This window comes from Clytia hemisphaerica, unplaced genomic scaffold, assembly GCF_902728285.1.
Source record: "Clytia hemisphaerica strain Z4C2 unplaced genomic scaffold, Clytia hemisphaerica genome assembly, whole genome shotgun sequence".
Lineage (NCBI taxonomy): Eukaryota > Metazoa > Cnidaria > Hydrozoa > Leptothecata > Clytiidae > Clytia > Clytia hemisphaerica.
Genome location: NW_027104441.1, coordinates 1,920,620 through 1,938,085, shown reverse-complemented (window position 1 = coordinate 1,938,085; position 17,466 = coordinate 1,920,620). Strand labels below are relative to the sequence as shown.

At 35.3% G+C, this 17,466-nt stretch overlaps 1 protein-coding gene across 1 annotated transcript; it reads right to left on the bottom strand.

Moving 5' to 3' along the window:
- Window positions 1-354: 354 nt before the first annotated feature.
- On the bottom strand, window positions 355-7,204 carry LOC136820885 (uncharacterized). The gene is made up of 7 exons (XM_067077123.1): window positions 5,702-7,204; window positions 4,480-5,519; window positions 2,640-3,592; window positions 1,815-1,956; window positions 1,294-1,438; window positions 873-1,211; window positions 355-552 (listed from the first exon to the last, which is right to left on the bottom strand). Exons 1-7 carry the CDS (start codon window positions 7,202-7,204, stop codon window positions 355-357), a joined length of 4,320 nt encoding a protein of 1,439 aa, XP_066933224.1.
- Between the last annotated feature and the right edge of the window lie 10,262 nt (window positions 7,205-17,466).

Below are 17,466 nucleotides of genomic sequence, written 5' to 3'. Positions count from 1 at the left end.
GGGGGAGGTGTTAGAAACTAAAAATCGACCTATCTTTATGAAACCCTGGGAAAGGTTGCCGTTCTGGGTGTTATTAACAATGAAAATTTTTTTTTTTGCTGGGACCATTTTAAAGGCTTCCAAATTAGCCCTTTTTGACCCCGAAAGGCCCAAAACCGCCCTACAGGTAAAAATATTTTTCCCCTCAAAAAATGTAAGTGTGGATACTTGTTGGAATGAAAATTTGATGCTGATCACTTTTTTTATAACAAACATACCCTAAAAATAAACTGAGAAAGAGTTTTTCCATAAAAACGCTATTAACGACTTGTTAAAGCACGCAATTTTCTTTGTTTTTGTTTAAAATGAAGTTTTTTAACTGTTTACAGGAGCAATAATCCTAATTTCATTTGAAAATTCTTCAGCAAATGCTTTTTCAATAGAGCAACGAATTCTGACTGCTGATTGGGTGTATTTCACTTCAAACCCAGATGCCATTATTTGCTCAAAGGAAGTTTGTTGCACTTCAACCTCCTCTGGGAATACCCAATGAACACCAACTTTATCAGTTTGCTTTAAATATGATACGTGTGATTCCAAGCAAATAAAGAGGACTGTATTTTTCTATTAAATTTCACAAGATGTTTCTTATATAACTTCAAATTTCAACTAAATAAAAACGCTAACTTCACAACAAAAAACATGCTTTATATACTAATTGTCACGTGACTTCATCAATTATTCACACTCCCCCGGCCAGTGGTACGGCGTTTCGTAACCGTTTCTTTCTTGAAAGTTTCTACGGGATAAAGTTTATTTACGGGGCGAGTAATCAAAGTTCTAGTCTTTCCAACAAATATCTTAGCACCACGAGTACCAATCAGTTCTCTTACGCGACCGAGTCGCCATTTGTGCCGTGGTTGTTTGTCGTCGTAAATTAAAACTACGTCATTAACGCGAATTAACTGTCCTCTAGGTCGATTTTGTATGGTGTATTGACGTAAGGTGTTCAAATATTCCTTTCGCCAACGATTCCAGAAATGATCAATCACAGTTTGAAGATACTTGTGACGTTTCGACAGTTCAATTTCGTCATTTAAATTTACTACGTTTTCGTTTGTATTTCGTAGACTCAACTTTCGACCAAATAATAAATGATTAGGCGTCAATGGTTCCTCTAAATCATCATCGTCAAGTTCATTCAAAGGACGCGAATTTACACTGTTCAGTTTCTGCAAGGACAGTTTGAAATTCAGTAAAACTAAGGCAGGCGTTGCCAATAGTTTTCTTTAGACAACGTTTAACAGTTTGTACAAGTCTTTCAAACATTCCTCCATGCCACGGAGCCTCGGCAATGTTGAAACTCCAATCAATATTACGTGAAGTGGCGAAGGATTGCACTTCTTGAGCAATGAACATAGTCCCGTTATCACTCAAGACTTTCTGAGGGCATCCTCGTCTAGCAATAAAACGAATAAGGCTAGAAACGAATGCTGTAGCTGTTGCATCTTGGACAAGATCAAGCACCACACCTCTAGTAGTAGCGCAGCAAATTTTTTTTCCGTGAACGGACGGAAGTATCTTCGACGGTCAGAAGTACCGTAATTTCTCTAATTTAATACGACCAAAAAAATAATTATTTTGGAGGTGTCGCACTAATAATAGGAGGATATAAATTGCTCTGAATCTGGAATCTTTTTATCGTACTAATAATTAGAGGAAAAACTTTGTAAAGGCGCGCTAAATTGGAGGAAAAATAAAAAAGACAATTTTTTTTATTTTCTGTTTTTTGTTTTTTGTTTTTTGTTTCTTTCTTTTTTAAGCTTTTTTCTAACCCATATTTTCTTCTCTTTTCAAACTCTTCCAACTTTTCACGTGTCATCTGCCTCATTTGGGCGAAAAGATCAGCGTTCTCAGTCTTAAAAATAAAGCTTGCGGGAATTTCCATTCCTCCTTTAGGCAGGTCATCAGTTCGTACTATAATTAGAGGAAAATTTGAACTTTACCGTATTAAATTAGAGGAAAATCAAAAGTAGGTAAATGGGTGCTCGCACTAATAATTAGCGGATTTAAATTAGTTCAAAATGACGAAAATAATTTCCTCGCATTAATTAGAGGACGTATTAAATTAGAGAAATTACGGTATCATCTTTTGACGGTCGGAAGTATCATTTTTAAATTTTCCTATCCGTCATTCTGTGGTTCAGGGGGTATTGGGTCATTACCAATCAATTAGGTAGGGTCAGGGTTGCTAGTAACGGCTTGTCACTGTGCCGGGTGCATACTCGGCGCCTTGGGCCCCGCAGGGTTGCTAGTAACGGCTCGAATTTCAGTCAGTTTAAAAAAGGGGTACTTTTACCCATATTATAATAACATTACCCCCGTCTTTTGCCAGTTCGGTATAATATGTTATGAATTGCGTGAGTCGGCTGTGCGGCGATGGCTCAACGGATAGAGCGCTGGCTTCCGAATTTGAAGGTCTTTCTTTGGTGGTGGTTCGAATCCCACTCGGTGCCAAAATTAGACAGGTCGAAATTGATGGACAAATGATTGACAGGTATGAAAACTCAGTCAGAAATGAGAAACTAAGTCTCAGAAAGTAGAATAAATAGATAAGGTGAAAGATAGGAAAGGGAAAATGGGCCGTCAAAAGATGATACTTCTGACCGTCGAAGATACTTCTGACCGTCGAAGATACTTCCGTCCGTTCACGGAAAAAAAATTTGCAGTAGCGCAGGTGTATAGTGCAGTGTAAGATTTGTAGAGTTCATCTTCTAATTCGTCTTCAATGTAAACGTTCTTACAAAGGATAGGACCGAAATAATCAACACCAGTACCACTGAAGGGTACATCGTCTCTCAAACGAAGTTTTGGAAGGTCAGCTTCTTCTGGATAACGATAATGTCTAGGGATGAACTTTTTACAAGGGCACGGATATTTTGCGAGAACGCCTCTTACGAAGCTACGACCGCGCGTAATCCAAAAACGATTTCTAATTTCAGCAAGTGTTTGTCGAGCACCGAGGTGTTGTACTAGTCTATGACAATCAATTGTAATCAATTCAGCGAGTTTGTGTTCTCTGTTTATAACAATAGGAGATCTGGTTTCGTATGGAATATCTGCGTTTTTAATACGGTCATTTGTACGTAATAGACCTTTTGTATCGAGGGTAACGTTCAAGCATTTTTCTAACTGTTGTCGGTCTTCTTGATCAATTATTGTCTGGTTTTCTTTGATCCATCGAAACTCCACCTCTCGTATCTCGTCAACATTCAGTTTTGACGTCATAACTCTTTCTTCTTTAGGTACTCGAATATTTCTCAAAAATCTCAAAACATAAGCTGTTATTCTGTACAGCTTTTGTAAACACGAGAACTTCTCAATAACAATAACTTTTCCAATTGAATGGTGTACCTCATTAATATTAATGAGAACAGATTTCTTCTCCTCTCTCTCAAACTCAATCAGGGAATCCTCTCCCAGGGAAGGAAGATTCTTTTCGTGTAAAGTTTTCTCAATGTTCTCCAACAGGAAAGATGGCCCTTGCCACCACAAATCGTCGTGAACGGAATTCTCTTTGCGTGTCGTCAAATCAGCAGGATTGTCGTCCGTACTGCAGTAATTCCACAAAGATGGCGAAACAAATTTACGAATTTTGTTAACTCGATTTTCAACAAAAGTTTTAAACTCTTTGTGAATAGCTTTGATCCAAGTGTGATCATTGAATCACTCCAACAAAAATAGCCATCAATAAACATTTCTCTCGATAACGACGAATAAACATTTTGAATTAAAGTTGATAAAATAAAATTTCCAAGTAACTCTTTTCGTGGAATCGTAAACTCTTGCTTTTTCAATGGAACGACACGCGATTTCGACGTAACAAAATTAATAATAACATTCTCACATTTGGTAACTCCTTTAATATATACACAACAGCCATAAGCTAAATCAGCAGCATCGGAGAAACCGTGTAAATAAATTTTCTCAATCGGGTCATCAATCGAGCAACCAGTAAAATAATATCTATTCACAACAATAGCTGGAACATTCATAAAACTTTGAACAACTTTCAACCACTTTGTACAAATTTCGTTTGAGAGTGTTTCATCCCAGCCAACATTCAATAAACAAATTTCACGAAAAAGCAATTTTAAGCCAATAGTCAATGGTTGAACGAAACCAATTGGATCGTAGATTCCAGCAATAATTTTCAAAATTTCTCTCTTTGTTGGCATTTCTTCTTTGACGTTCTCGAATAGTCCTTTGACGGACAAAATCAATTTGTCGTCAAGCTCATTCCAGACAATACCAAGAACTTAACTATTTTGTAAATCTTCGTTTTTGTATTCTACTTTTTCTTTCTTATTTATTTCATTTTTCTTGTTTATTTCTTTTTCTTCTTTCTCATTTATTATTTCTCTTAGTTTTTGACTGTTCGTGCGCCACTTTCTCAGAGGAAAGCTCGCTTCCATAAATCTCAATTTGAATTTCTTGTACAAATCGAGACCATTTTCAACACTACTAGTTCCGGTGTTTAAATCATCAACGTAGAAATGATCACGGACCTTTCTACTGAACTCAGGATCAAGTTGCTCATATTTCTTGGCAACTTTTCTCACACACCCATTTAGCAAAAATTGCGAACTTGTAACACCCCAGATAATACGAGTAAAACGAAATGTTTGAATTTCTGGAAATTTAGCATAAGGATTTTTGTACCATAAAAATCTCATAAAATCACGATGTGCAGGATCAATTTCAATCTGGGTGTATGCTTTTTCAATATCAGCACACATAGCAATGGGATGTGAACGAAAATTTAATAACGAGTCAAATAACAAAGGGTTTAAGCACGGTCCCTTGTACAAAACATCATTAAGACTGACGCCGTCACGATACTTAGCACTTGCATCAAACACGACCCTGACTTTGGTTGTAATTTTGTCAGGTCTCACCACTTCTCGATGTGGTAGATACGTCACCATGCCGGGCTCGCCTGGGTCATCGTCAGGTACGGGCTCGATCACCCCTTTACTCAATTGATCATCAAAAACAGCACTATACTGTTCAAAAAGTTCTGGATTCTTTCCAATACGATTGTGTAACGAGTCTAAGCGTTTCTTGCTCAATGAATAATGGTCGGGTAGCGAAGATTGCGAATCTTTGAACGGAAGTTTTACGATAAACCTTCCTTCAGCAAAATCGATCTCGTCGTTAAACTTGTCATAAACGGAGCGTTCATTCTCCTTGATACCGATAGTTTCTAAGTCCCAAAAGTTTTTCACTTCCTCTGACAGGAGTTTATCCTCACGAGTTTCACAGACAATTTTCATAACGTGGGTTGACACAACATTGGTACTACTTTCTGGAAATTTCATTGGGCCACTCAAAACGTACCCAAATAACGATTTCAATAAAGTCAATCCACTTTTATCTTTCTTAACATCACCTGTCATAAGCTCCCAATAATAATCTCCTCCTATCAATACGTCAATAGATTTCTCCACAGTTTTGTCATTCTCAGCAAGGGTATATTGCTTCAAATGCGGAAATTTCTCTAAAACAGTTCCTATATCTTGTCCGCTGACGGGGGCACAGATTGTTGGTACAGCAAAAGCTTTGATTTTGACGGTGGAATCTCCTTTCAAACTCAATTCATACTCTTTCACGGAGGAAATTTTCTCTTTCGACGAACAAAAGTTTTTACACACATGTTTACTTTGCGAATGGGCGATAAATTCAAATCTTTAACAACTTTCTCAGTAATGTAGGTTTGCTGAGCACCGGAGTCAAACAGTACACGAACTCCACGAGCTTTATTATCACTTTCTGCAATTCCGATGGCGGTTTGCAATAAAACAGTTCCTGAATCATCAACTAAATTTTGACTTTTCTCAATAATAACAGCAGTTTGTAATTCTGTGAGGGAGAGTGTTTCATCATTTTTCTCCTCACTTTTCTCATCAGTTTTTTCTCCTTTTGTGTTTGTTTGTTGACATAAAGCGGTAGGGTGATTCCCCGAGGTCCCACATTTGTAGCATTTGATCGTAGTTTTACACTCCTTTTTCGAGTGTCCCGGTTTCAAACAATTAAAACAACAATGGTTTTTCTTCAAAATTTCTCTGCGAGCACTATTTGTCGTAACAATAGTACATTGATCACTGTAATGATCTGTGCTTTGGCAAAATCTGCAAAACTTTTTTCTTTGTTGTGCACCTCCAAAGTTCATTGAGGAGCGTTTTTTCGAATTCGAATTTTCTGCTTCGGGACCTTTCAAATAATCAAAGTTTTCTCTTGCTAGAATTTCCTCATTAATAGCTTTCAAGAATTCAGTTATGTCCCAAGTGTTACTTCCAAGAGTTCTACTGAGATGTAAACGAACGACATTTGGTAATTTCTCTAAAACAATAGGTATCAACATCGGACCCAAAGTTTCTTTCTCAATTCCGGTTGATTTCAAAGCACGGACGTTGCTTTCGACTGTGTCATACAATTTTCGAAGTTCTTTAGCTGAGCCGTTACTTGGCTTTTCTAATTTAATCAGTTTATTCATAAGACTCGAACGGATGAGTTGCGAATTTCCATAACGTTCAGTTAGGAGTTGCCAGGCTTTATCATAATTTTCTCCACTAAGTGGAAGTCCTTGAATTGCTTGCTGAGCTTCATCTCGAACGTAACTTTGCAAATACGTGAATTTTTCAATGTCAGACAGTTTCGAATTTTCGTGGATGGTCGCAGTAAACGTGTCTCTAAACGAATTCCATTCTAACAGGTCTCCTTTGAATTTCGGGATTTCGATTTTCGGCAAGCGGACACCGTCGTTCTTTCTTTCGATGATCGGTTGTTGTACTGTGGCAGCGATTGTACCCGTAGCGATCGGCGTGACGTTTACGTTAGCGTAAGGTGCTTCAAGTTTTCGTTCTAATCGTTTAAGTTTTGAAACGTACTTCTGTACTTTCAGTTCAAATTCAGTGTTGGCATTCAGTTCATCAGCCATTTCCTCGTCGTCAGTCAGGAGTTCCAAAATTTTCTCGTCAAGTTTTTTAATCGTGTCGTGCTTACTTTGTATCGTGATGATATTGCTATTCAGTTCATCCATTACATCGTATCGTTGTGTTTCGGTGAGCGTATCAAAATTCGGGTTGTCGAACTTGGCAAACAATTTACTAGCGTTCAGTCGGTAAGCGTTTCTGCTTTTCTTCAATTTGGCAAGGTCAGCCATATTTTCAAAATCAAATCAATAATCACGTGTAATCAAAATTAATCAAATCAAATCTCAAATATCTGCGATCGGTAACAAATCCAAAATCAAATCAAAATTTCAATTTTCGAACTGCGTATCAAAATCAAATCAATTCCAATATATCAAATCTCATAACAACAACAAATCAATTCCAATATCCGGGTCGGTCGGGACCATGTGATTCCAAGCAAATAAAGAGGACTGTATTTTTCTATTAAATTTCACAAGATGTTTCTTATATAACTTCAAATTTCAACTAAATAAAAACGCTAACTTCACAACAAAAAACATGCTTTATATACTAATTGTCACGTGACTTCATCAATTATTCACAATACGTTTGCGTGATCACCATAAATATTACAGACAACACCTATGATAATAATTAATATATATTAATAATGTATGCCTCGATAACATTTACTTTTTGAGAGACTGGTTTCCAGAGCACAAAAGTAACACTAAATTACCTAAATACCAAGAATAAGTGCCATCATCTTGTAGCCAAAATGCTGCAACATGTTCTCCATTTTTCAACATTTTTGAATCGTTTGAATTACCGTTGTTGTCTATTTCGTCTTCTTTTGGAACACCTGAATTGATATAAAATTTATAAAATTAGATAGATCTTGGTAAACATGAAATTGTTTTTCAGAAATTTAGCTGTTACATGGGTGGTAAGGTTGAGCACAATTTCGTTATTACCTTGTAGAGATCCCAATACATTGTTCAAGTCAGTTATGGTCAAGGATGTCATGTTCTTTGAGTCATCAAGGTACTCTTCAGTTTCAGGTTTCTTGCCTCCTCTTTTCAATCGAAAAACCTTTTCTGTTTCCTTGAGTGACAAACTTGTGCATCTTGCGTACCTGACCTCGTCATACAACCTTTCTTTGTTGGAGAAATTTGTGTTCTTCAAGTAATCTGCAACATCTTCTTTCTTAGTGAACGGTCCTCCCAAGGTCTTCCGAAAGTCTAAATCTTTGATCTTTGCTGAATCTTTCTTCGCATTTAGACTCCAACTTTTACTCTTTCCAGTATAATGTTCCTTGCATTTAAAGAAAACACTATTCCTCGGAGAAGATTTCTCTTTAGTAGAAGTTGGTGTTGAACAAGAGGGAGTATCTTCTAAGAGGCATTTTTTGAAATATCTGCCAGCTCTAGTCACTCAAATTTGCATTTCTTCATTGTCTAAATCCTGATCTCTTTCACAATCCATTTTAAAATATACTCATCAAAATTAAAAACAACATCAAAATGACCAATATTTTTCTCCACTACAACTTATAATCTAGTTTCTCCTTTACTTTTTAGCTTGCTTGTCTAAATGATAAAAAATTCTAGTGAAAACTGCCCTAACAGCTCACTTTATGCATTAAAACTTATCTTAAAATGCTATTCAGGGGCTGAAGGATATCAAGTCTCATTTATTTAGCTTCTTTCTTTATCACGTTAGAACTGGGATGAAAAAAGACAAAAAAAGTGAGTCATAAGGTGGGGGTTAGAGTTTTGATCATATCTTTTATACAGTTCATTTTTAGGATATGGTTGTGATAAAAAAAGTGATCAGCATTAAATTATCTTTCCAACAAGTACTCACACTTATATGTTTTGAAGAAATGAAAAAAAATTTTTGTCTTGCCTATAGGGTGGCCTTTCGGGGTCAAAAAAGGCTAATTTGGAAGCCTTTAAAATGTTTCCAACAAAAAAAGATTTTGTACATTGTTAATAACACCCAGAATGGCAACTTTTCCCAGGGCTTCATGAAAATCTGTGTCTAACTCCCCCCCCCCTACTAGTTTGTTTGAATAAAAATGAAAAAAAACAACTTTTTGGCAGGAATATCAAAATTCTTCATAACATTTTTCTCAATAGCAATCATGTGATCACTATCACAAATTAAACATTTTTCATCAACCAGTTCTAATGAACATGAGCATTTTTCTTATAAATTGTAGGTAAATATCTTCTTTTCTTTTACGGTATCTAATTTGATCGAATCCTCTTTCTCTAAGGTAAACAAGCTGAATAAACTCATGACGAAATATGTAAGGCCATCTATTTTGAACGGTTGAATTATGGGCATACTTTTTTATCTGCTGATGCTTTTGCTCTCTGCCTTCCATGGTAAACACTCCTAACCCAAGATTCAGTCGAGTTAAAGTTTCAGCAGAATGTTTAGGTGACACCACTGAAAAACACCACATACTCGGAGTTATGCTACTTTCATGTAAAGCGATGCTCAAAAATAATTTCCTCCTTACATTATGCATGTCATTTATGTAAATTTTGTGTCTTCGATACAGACGGAATATGAAACAATTTTGCGAAGTTGTATAGATTGATAAAGCACTTGAAATAAACGCTTAATAGTGGAATCGGTTTTTATCTTTTGACATAACATACTGGTCAATTGTGGAAACCCTTTCAAGTAGTTAAAACTTTCTTTCCCACGGAAACGGAAGCCAAACGGTCGCTCCTTTCTAGATTCCTTGTTGTCATTAAACCATGCGATGAGTTTTTTCACTAAGTAGTTACTGTTCATATCAGATTTGACAAACATGAGGAATTGATACAATAAATTGTCATTGAAACATTTTACACTTGTAGGTAATTTTGATTCAGCAATAACTATTTTGAATACCTTCATGAATAACTCCTTTTTGCAGTTATTTTTCAGATGTAACGGCTCACAACGAGCAAGATCAATATACTCCCCGGCTAGAGGGATTTCTTCTTGTCAACTCTTTAGCTGAGTAGAAATGTATGTTGTAATTAGACTGCGTTTAGTTGAATTTTGGACATTTTTCTTTTGAACTTCAGTCTTTTTTTTTGAAACAAGTTCTGCGTCACGTAATCTTTTAACATACGTAAAAGGTTTCCATTCTTTGTCACTGTTTAGTGAAAATTCTTTTTCAAATCACGAGCGTCACTATTGGCAACATTAGCAAAAGTTGTGAAATATCGTAGCTATTTGTTAACTCACCTGCAAGGAACGCTAACATTTTCATATCATTTGGCAGTGCCTGCAGTTTAAATTCAATTTTAATTATTTTATCAGCAAAATAGACAGAAAAAATATTATCTTCAAGGTATTTTATATCTTGAAATAGCATTTTTAAATACCTTCGAACCACTGTTTTCCTTTACATTTGCACCAAAGATTAAATAATAAAGATAAAGCTACTTGCAATACGTTTGCTCACATTCAAGAATGAAAAAAGAAAAGAAGTCCCGGCAGAGGGAGCCTCATCATAACTTTTTGAATTTAGACATGTAAAATAACGTACACAGGTAAAGATACTACTTTCTTAACTTGTTTTCTTTTGAAAAGAATTCGAATATCATTGATAAATACGATCGTTAAATACATTCGAAAACATTTCAAACAAAAGAAAAGAGAAAAACAGGATCAGGCAAAGCTGGGCAGAAATTAAAATTACTAAATGTAGATGGGCATTAAGTTTCAAAACAAAGGCTGAATAAAGTCGAAACCAGGCTCTATCTGATCTGTTAATCAAAACAAACTTATCGAGAACAAAACATTGCTTGCGAAATCTTTTTCAAATGGCGCGAATCCAAATTTGTGAAGCAAGAGACTAAAAGTCATAATTCTAAAACACAAACAAAGCGAAAACGAAAGTGGCGACACACAGACACACAAAGCTATTAATATATAGAAGTTAAAATTCTAAAGCAAAGAAACAATGTTACCGTATTGGTTTTTTCGTTCATATTTGCAGGAAAATGCGAGAATGTTCTTGTTACAGTTAAAGTATATAACAGCTGGATTTTCCTCGGTTGCGATGACTTTCAGCTGGCACTTATTTAATGTTCTCTGCAAGTACAGGGAAGCACAAAATGCGTCTGTTTTTAGGCCTTTGGATAAATGTTGTCGCAAAGCTGCAAATTTGTCGAATTTAATCTCTATCCAATTCAAACGTTTTGTTTTTCGATCCCGTTCAACAGTAATCTTCCTTCCAAATTCAGATCCGTGATCTCTAATCGCCTGCCAAAAGGGTATTAAAATGTAGTAATGGACTTGAATCGTTACTTTAATTCCCCAAGGGTTGGATAAAGATTGCTTTATTGCCAATCTATGTGAAATTTTTGTCAATAAATCCTTCAACATAAACTCTAGCAATGGTTTAACATCAATTTTTGATGACGAAAGGTGTTGATATCCATTGACAGCCATTTTTGAATTTACATAGGCGGTATGATAACATTTATCTTTCAATTTTTAAGCTTAAAAATAAAATGAAAAACAAATTAATGTTAAATAGGCTGCTTGAAATATATACGACAGTGAATTGTTCTAGCTCGTCAACTAACTTCCAATTTCAACCACCCGTTTTCTACAGAATAGAAGACCTTTTCTGCTTTGGTTGATATTTCCCTATGTCCCTCTTGATATTTTTGTTGTATTGTATTAAAGCAAGGCAACAAAGCAAGGAAATATCCCTTTAAAATTTAACATTTTTGTAAGAAATTGTACTTGGTAGTCGGCCAAAAGCATGACGGAAATGGACAATGATGACAAGATCAGAACAAATACTGTACCAAATGTTGTGGAAAATGTATCTGAAACCTTAAAAAATCTTAAACAAAGAACAAATAGTAAAGAGTTTCTATTATAAGTAGGAAAATGCATCTTATCCAGGCAAAATTAAAATTTTCAAAGTTTTTGGAAAGCGCCAAAGTGGGGGGGGGACTTGAGTTAAAATCACATGGTTTAATAGACTTAAATGAAAAATGTAAAACAACAGATTGATTCTAGAGGTGTTAAAGCACTCAGAACAACAAAAATCCAAGGCATTGTTCGTCTTAAACACTAATTCTATAAGCTCTGAACTTTCGTTAGCTACGCAAGATTCAAGTTTTTCCTTTCACCCATAAGAAAACAAAACATTATCAAATTCAAAGCAGGTAATCAAAAGTTTCCTTGATCCTTCAGCTTTCGAAAAGTCGCTAAAACATGAACATTGAAAGCGTGTATTTAACAGACCAGATAGTAAAAGACAATGATGTTTTAGCCAAATTTACAGACTGCTCACCAAGCTAAAGCAAATGACAAGAAAATCGGACGCGGGAATGGCCAATACGCGCGGCCAAAAATTCCCGCCGTGAAAGTGTAACAACAGGTATAACGAGTAACAATGGGTAACAAGAGGCACTTTCGGTTCTGGACTTAAACTTTTTCAGTCAGTTTGACTCAATTTGAGAAAAAGTGTAACAACAGGTAATAACGAGTAACAACTGGTAACAAGGAATAACAAGAGGCACTTTTGATTCTGGACTTAAACTTTTTCGGCCAATTTGAATCAATATGAGATAAAGTGTTAGATGATAGATAGATAGATATGTCCTCCGATGCATCGGCATGGGTCCTACTGTATGTGATTGTGCTTATAAACGCAATCAATACCGTATATAATTGGTCTTGAGATAATTGGTGTTAATTTAATTACTTTCACGCGTTACTTTTATGACGCAATTTTTTAGGCGTTTCAAATTTTGATTTTTTTAAAAAAGATTCATTCGTATGAGAGCTTTTGAAGACAAATGTTGTCTGAGATGGTGTGTTGACTTATTTTCAACACCTTATTAAACTTTTGAATTTTGAGTTTCTCATGGAATCAAGATTTATGAAATTTTTTACTTTGTGGCTTGGTTTGTTGACTAGCATTCACATTATTTTTACATTTATTGTGGATTCATGGAGCATTTACATTGCATTATAGTTTCGCATGCTGGTAAGATAGTATTTTTTTATCTTATTTCTGATATATATTTTTGGCACATTTTGCCCCAGACATTTTGTCATTCAATTTCTAAGGTTTTTCCTAGCAATTTTTCCTAGACATTTCTAGCCGTTTTGGACTTCTGACTTTCTAGCTTTTCTAGAAACCTTTTCCAGGCAGTTTGATTTATTTCTAGACTTTTCTTGAGATTTTCAAGCCTTCAGTTTTGTCATTTTTTCCTAATTTTTTCAAATTTTATAACTAAATTTTGCTTTCAATTTTTAGTTGAATGATTCCTTATCAACACGAAACTTTACCGGCTCCAATTTTAAGTCCCGCCACACCTACCCACGATGGAGTAGGAATCACAGCGCAAGCAGACATTGCAACCCTGCAGATGCGAGCTGCCGAGCCATGGTGTATACCATGACACTCGAACTACACGGGAGAACGGATGTTCCCGCAGGTGAAGAACCTCCTAAGTGTCTCAGCACACCACAATGTCTGGAATATCCACCCATACTCTTGTATCAGAGTTATGGTACCCAATTCCCCTCACATGGCATGGGTTGACCCGGATGAAGGAGCATTCACTTGCCAAGTGAACCGTAGTGCCATTGTGGGTATCGAACTCGAGCCTCCTGGACAGAAGTCAAGCACGATAAGCACTATACCACTACGCCTGTAAAGTGTAACAACAGGTAATAACGAGTAACAACGGGTAACAACGAGTAACAAGAGACACTTTCGGTTCTGGACTTTTTCGGCCTATTTGAATTATTTCGGTAAAAAGTGTAGCAACAGGTAACAAGAAAGACATTTCCAAGAATTAAATCAAAATTTTTCATTTTTACCATTCTGTTTTGAACCAAAATATTTGAAGTTTCAAGTAAATCTCATTAGAAACTATAACGACAAGTAATCATTAGAGGTTGACAATTATTTCATTGAATTATAGAAGCAGATAGTTAATAATGTAAAACAAAACAAAGAAATAAGAGAAATATATTTTTGATGTGTGCTACTAGAATTGCATTTAAATATCTAAATAAACAAATTACACTTTAAACTTTAGTTCATATTAATAAAAACTCTTTTTTGATTACAATTAAATTTCAATTTTTTATAAGCTTCTTAGATACTGCAGAATCTGCTCGTACTCTCAAAGAATCCTGAGTTCTCGATGGATGAAAGTCAACAGTTTCATCTTTTGCTGCCCAGTTCTTCTCACCATGCTTTTGTAATCCCTTTAAAAGTTCTTCATCTTTTTTTTGTGAAAATTTTACATTTCTGGAAGATCTTTTTGCTGTTTCCTTTATAGCAATCTCCTTTTTTACTTCAACACTTTGATTTATCTTTCGTGTATTGTAGGCTTTTTCTTTCCCAGATCTGATTGGTGTAGATGATTATGCCGAGCTGATGATTTCCATTTCTATTTCTACCGAATTGTTTAGATTTTGACTTGCAATAGCTTTGGATGAACACGTTTATTGAACGCGTTGCATAATGTTGTTTACTTCTGTGCATTGAGATTCGATGCAACTGGGCTCAAATGCCTCATCATCTGACTCAATTGGGATAGCCATCTTGTTGCTTGTTTTGTAACAAATGGACTTTTTGATAATGCAGCGAAATCTCTAAATACCCCTGAAATCGCCACTTGGTGATCCCTGCGAGCCGTGCTTAGCATTGTCTCCATGCATTTCATTCCTGTTTAGCGACTATTCTCGATTGTTTCTTTTTGTAGTGTACCTTTTCAACATCAGAGCTATGCTTTTGGTCTTCTGATATTATTTCCTGTTCTGAACGAGATAACCTATCAGCACTTGTTGTTTCGACTATTTGTCTGTATCTTGTTGGATGGATATACTTTCCTATGGCTTGATGAACAAGTATGGTCATTGCTGTTGTTAGAGATTGATACTGATTGCCTGTTGTTGATACTAATAAGTAATCACAAGTCGGTTTCATAAGTGGTCGAATAAAGTCTATGTATGTATCTAATATAGTAAATACTTCTTCAGTTAAAGTTAGTGTATCAAAGAGATATTTACCTGTCGTTTTGAATTCTCTTTGGTCAATAAAACCATCAGTCTGTTTAACTTTTTCGATCATTTGTAAAGTCAAGTATTGAAATGTCATTGATCTACTACATTTCACACGAAGAAATAAAAAGGTTATAATAAAACGAGTGTAGAATGTAAGTTCTATCTCGTTTGGTAGAGGTTTTTGTACTTTGCATTTGTTGACAATCTCTTTAAAACTGAAGATATGATAAGGTATTACTGCTTCCATTTCCTCTAAGCTGGCCCAGCTAACACGCCTGATAAGTGTCTCTAAGTGAAAGTTTCTTGCACCGTCAAGACGTTTCTTCTTTCTCATATTTTCCTTTGCTCTCCTCAAATAAACTTATGTTATTGTAAAACATCTCAATTTGTTATCATTGACTCCAAATGATTTTCTATAATCCATAAAATCTGAAATAGCTTTTACATAATTCAATGCTCTAAAACAGTTAAAAATTTCAGTATAATTGTTGTTGACCCTAAACAACAGTCAATCAATTTCATAAGATAAAGGTGTTTGGGATTCGTTATCCCCACTGCCATTCATCAAAAAATTAAAAGTACGTTTGGCCACTTGTTTGGCTTCTCTGTCATTTTTACCTCCTCCACGAGTAGTAGTTAGCCATTTATAAAATGATATACCGATCCCTTCATCGATTGAGTGGTACGGTTTAGAACTTGTAGAAGCTTTCTTTTGGATATTTGGCTGGTTCTATTTCTTCCCTTTTAACTATTGGCTGGTCATCAAAATAATAATACCAACGTACTTAAACACTGCCTCTAATAACTGAGACGATTCAATTTTTGTAAGCAGATCTTTCCCACCCCCCTTGTTTTAGGAAACACAATTAGAATGATATTCTGCAAAAATACCAAAAAAGATTCTGCCCCCATTGTCAATTTGTGTTGAATGTGAACTTTTTGGAAAAAAGAAATGCAAAAAATTGACTTTGAAAAAAAAATCATGTTGGAAAATTTTACAGTTTAGAAAGTATATCATGAGTGTTAGTTTAAAAATGATTTCATCCTCATCTTGCAAAAATGAATATTATATAAAAGTGGGCTGAATTATTTTTAATAAATCATTCTAAGAGTCACTTTTTTAAAGCAATAATTAAATAGATGCTTCAAACGTACTTGAACACTGCCTCCGATAAAAGAGACGATTCGATTTTTGTAAGCGCAACTTTTGAAAACACGTTTTTTAAAGAAAAATATATACTGCGAACGTACTTAAACACTGCCTCCAATAACTGAAACTATTTAATTTTTGTAAGCAGATCTTTCTCACCCCCCCCCCTTGTTTTAGGAGACACAATTAGAATGATATTCTGAAAAAATATCGAAAAAGATTCTGCCCCTATTGTCAATTAATTTGTGTTGAATGTAAACTTTTTGGAAAGAAGAAATGCAAAAAATTGACTTTCAAAAAAAATCATGTTGGAAAATTTTAGAGTTAAGGAAGTAAATCTTGAGAGTATGTTTGTTGTGGTCTGAGAGAAAATCCATGTTGACAGAGAAACAAGGGTTTTAAAAGAAATAATATGCACACAAATAAAATTTTAAAACAAGAAACTGCTTCAATAGTCGTTTGGCTGAAATTCAAAAATTGTCCTATTATTTTCCACTGTTCATCCAAATTCACCAAAAAAATACCCTAAAAAGTTTTTCAATACGAGAGGAACACCATCATTTTAACATCTGATTTCATTACAACAGGTTTAAGCCCATCAACCTCTCTCTCCGCCTCTACCTCCTTGACCATCATACAACGACGTAGAGTGTAAATAGAATGTATAGCTTATTTTGAACTACTTTTAGGCATAGGATTTTTACTTAGACCTCAGCTTAAATAAATAACAATTTGGCGACGTGGACTTTTTACATCGTTTCCACACAGGCAACTTCAGTATTTTTCCAACTAAATATGTAACTATAAGGCCTGATTGTAGATGCAAAAATAATAGCGTGATAGAACTTGCATGAAACCTAAAAAATCTTTGTTTTGGCGAAAACTTGTCCAGGTATATAGGTCCCAAAAGTCCAAATTTTTGAAAGTTAAAAAAAATCCCCAGATACAGAGTCTGCCAAATTTCAGCCAAATCAAACAATTTTTAAAGTCTCCAGACCAGGGCTACCCAAAGTTTTGGCTGGGTGGTGGGACATGCACCAGGACATCCTCAGATTCTAGCTAAAAAAAATAAAAAAACTATAGACACCCCTTTCTAAATATTCCAAAAAAGTATAGCTACCAGAGTTTGCCACATGACGTACCATATCAAACAAACTGTATACAACAAAATACTTTTTCAAAATAAATATTGAAGACTAAAGTATGAAGTGATATCATCGACCATCCTGTTTTCACTCCTCGTGGTTAAATGTGCGCTCAATTTTTTTTTCTTTGTCGAAAAAGCTATCGCAGTGAAATCAG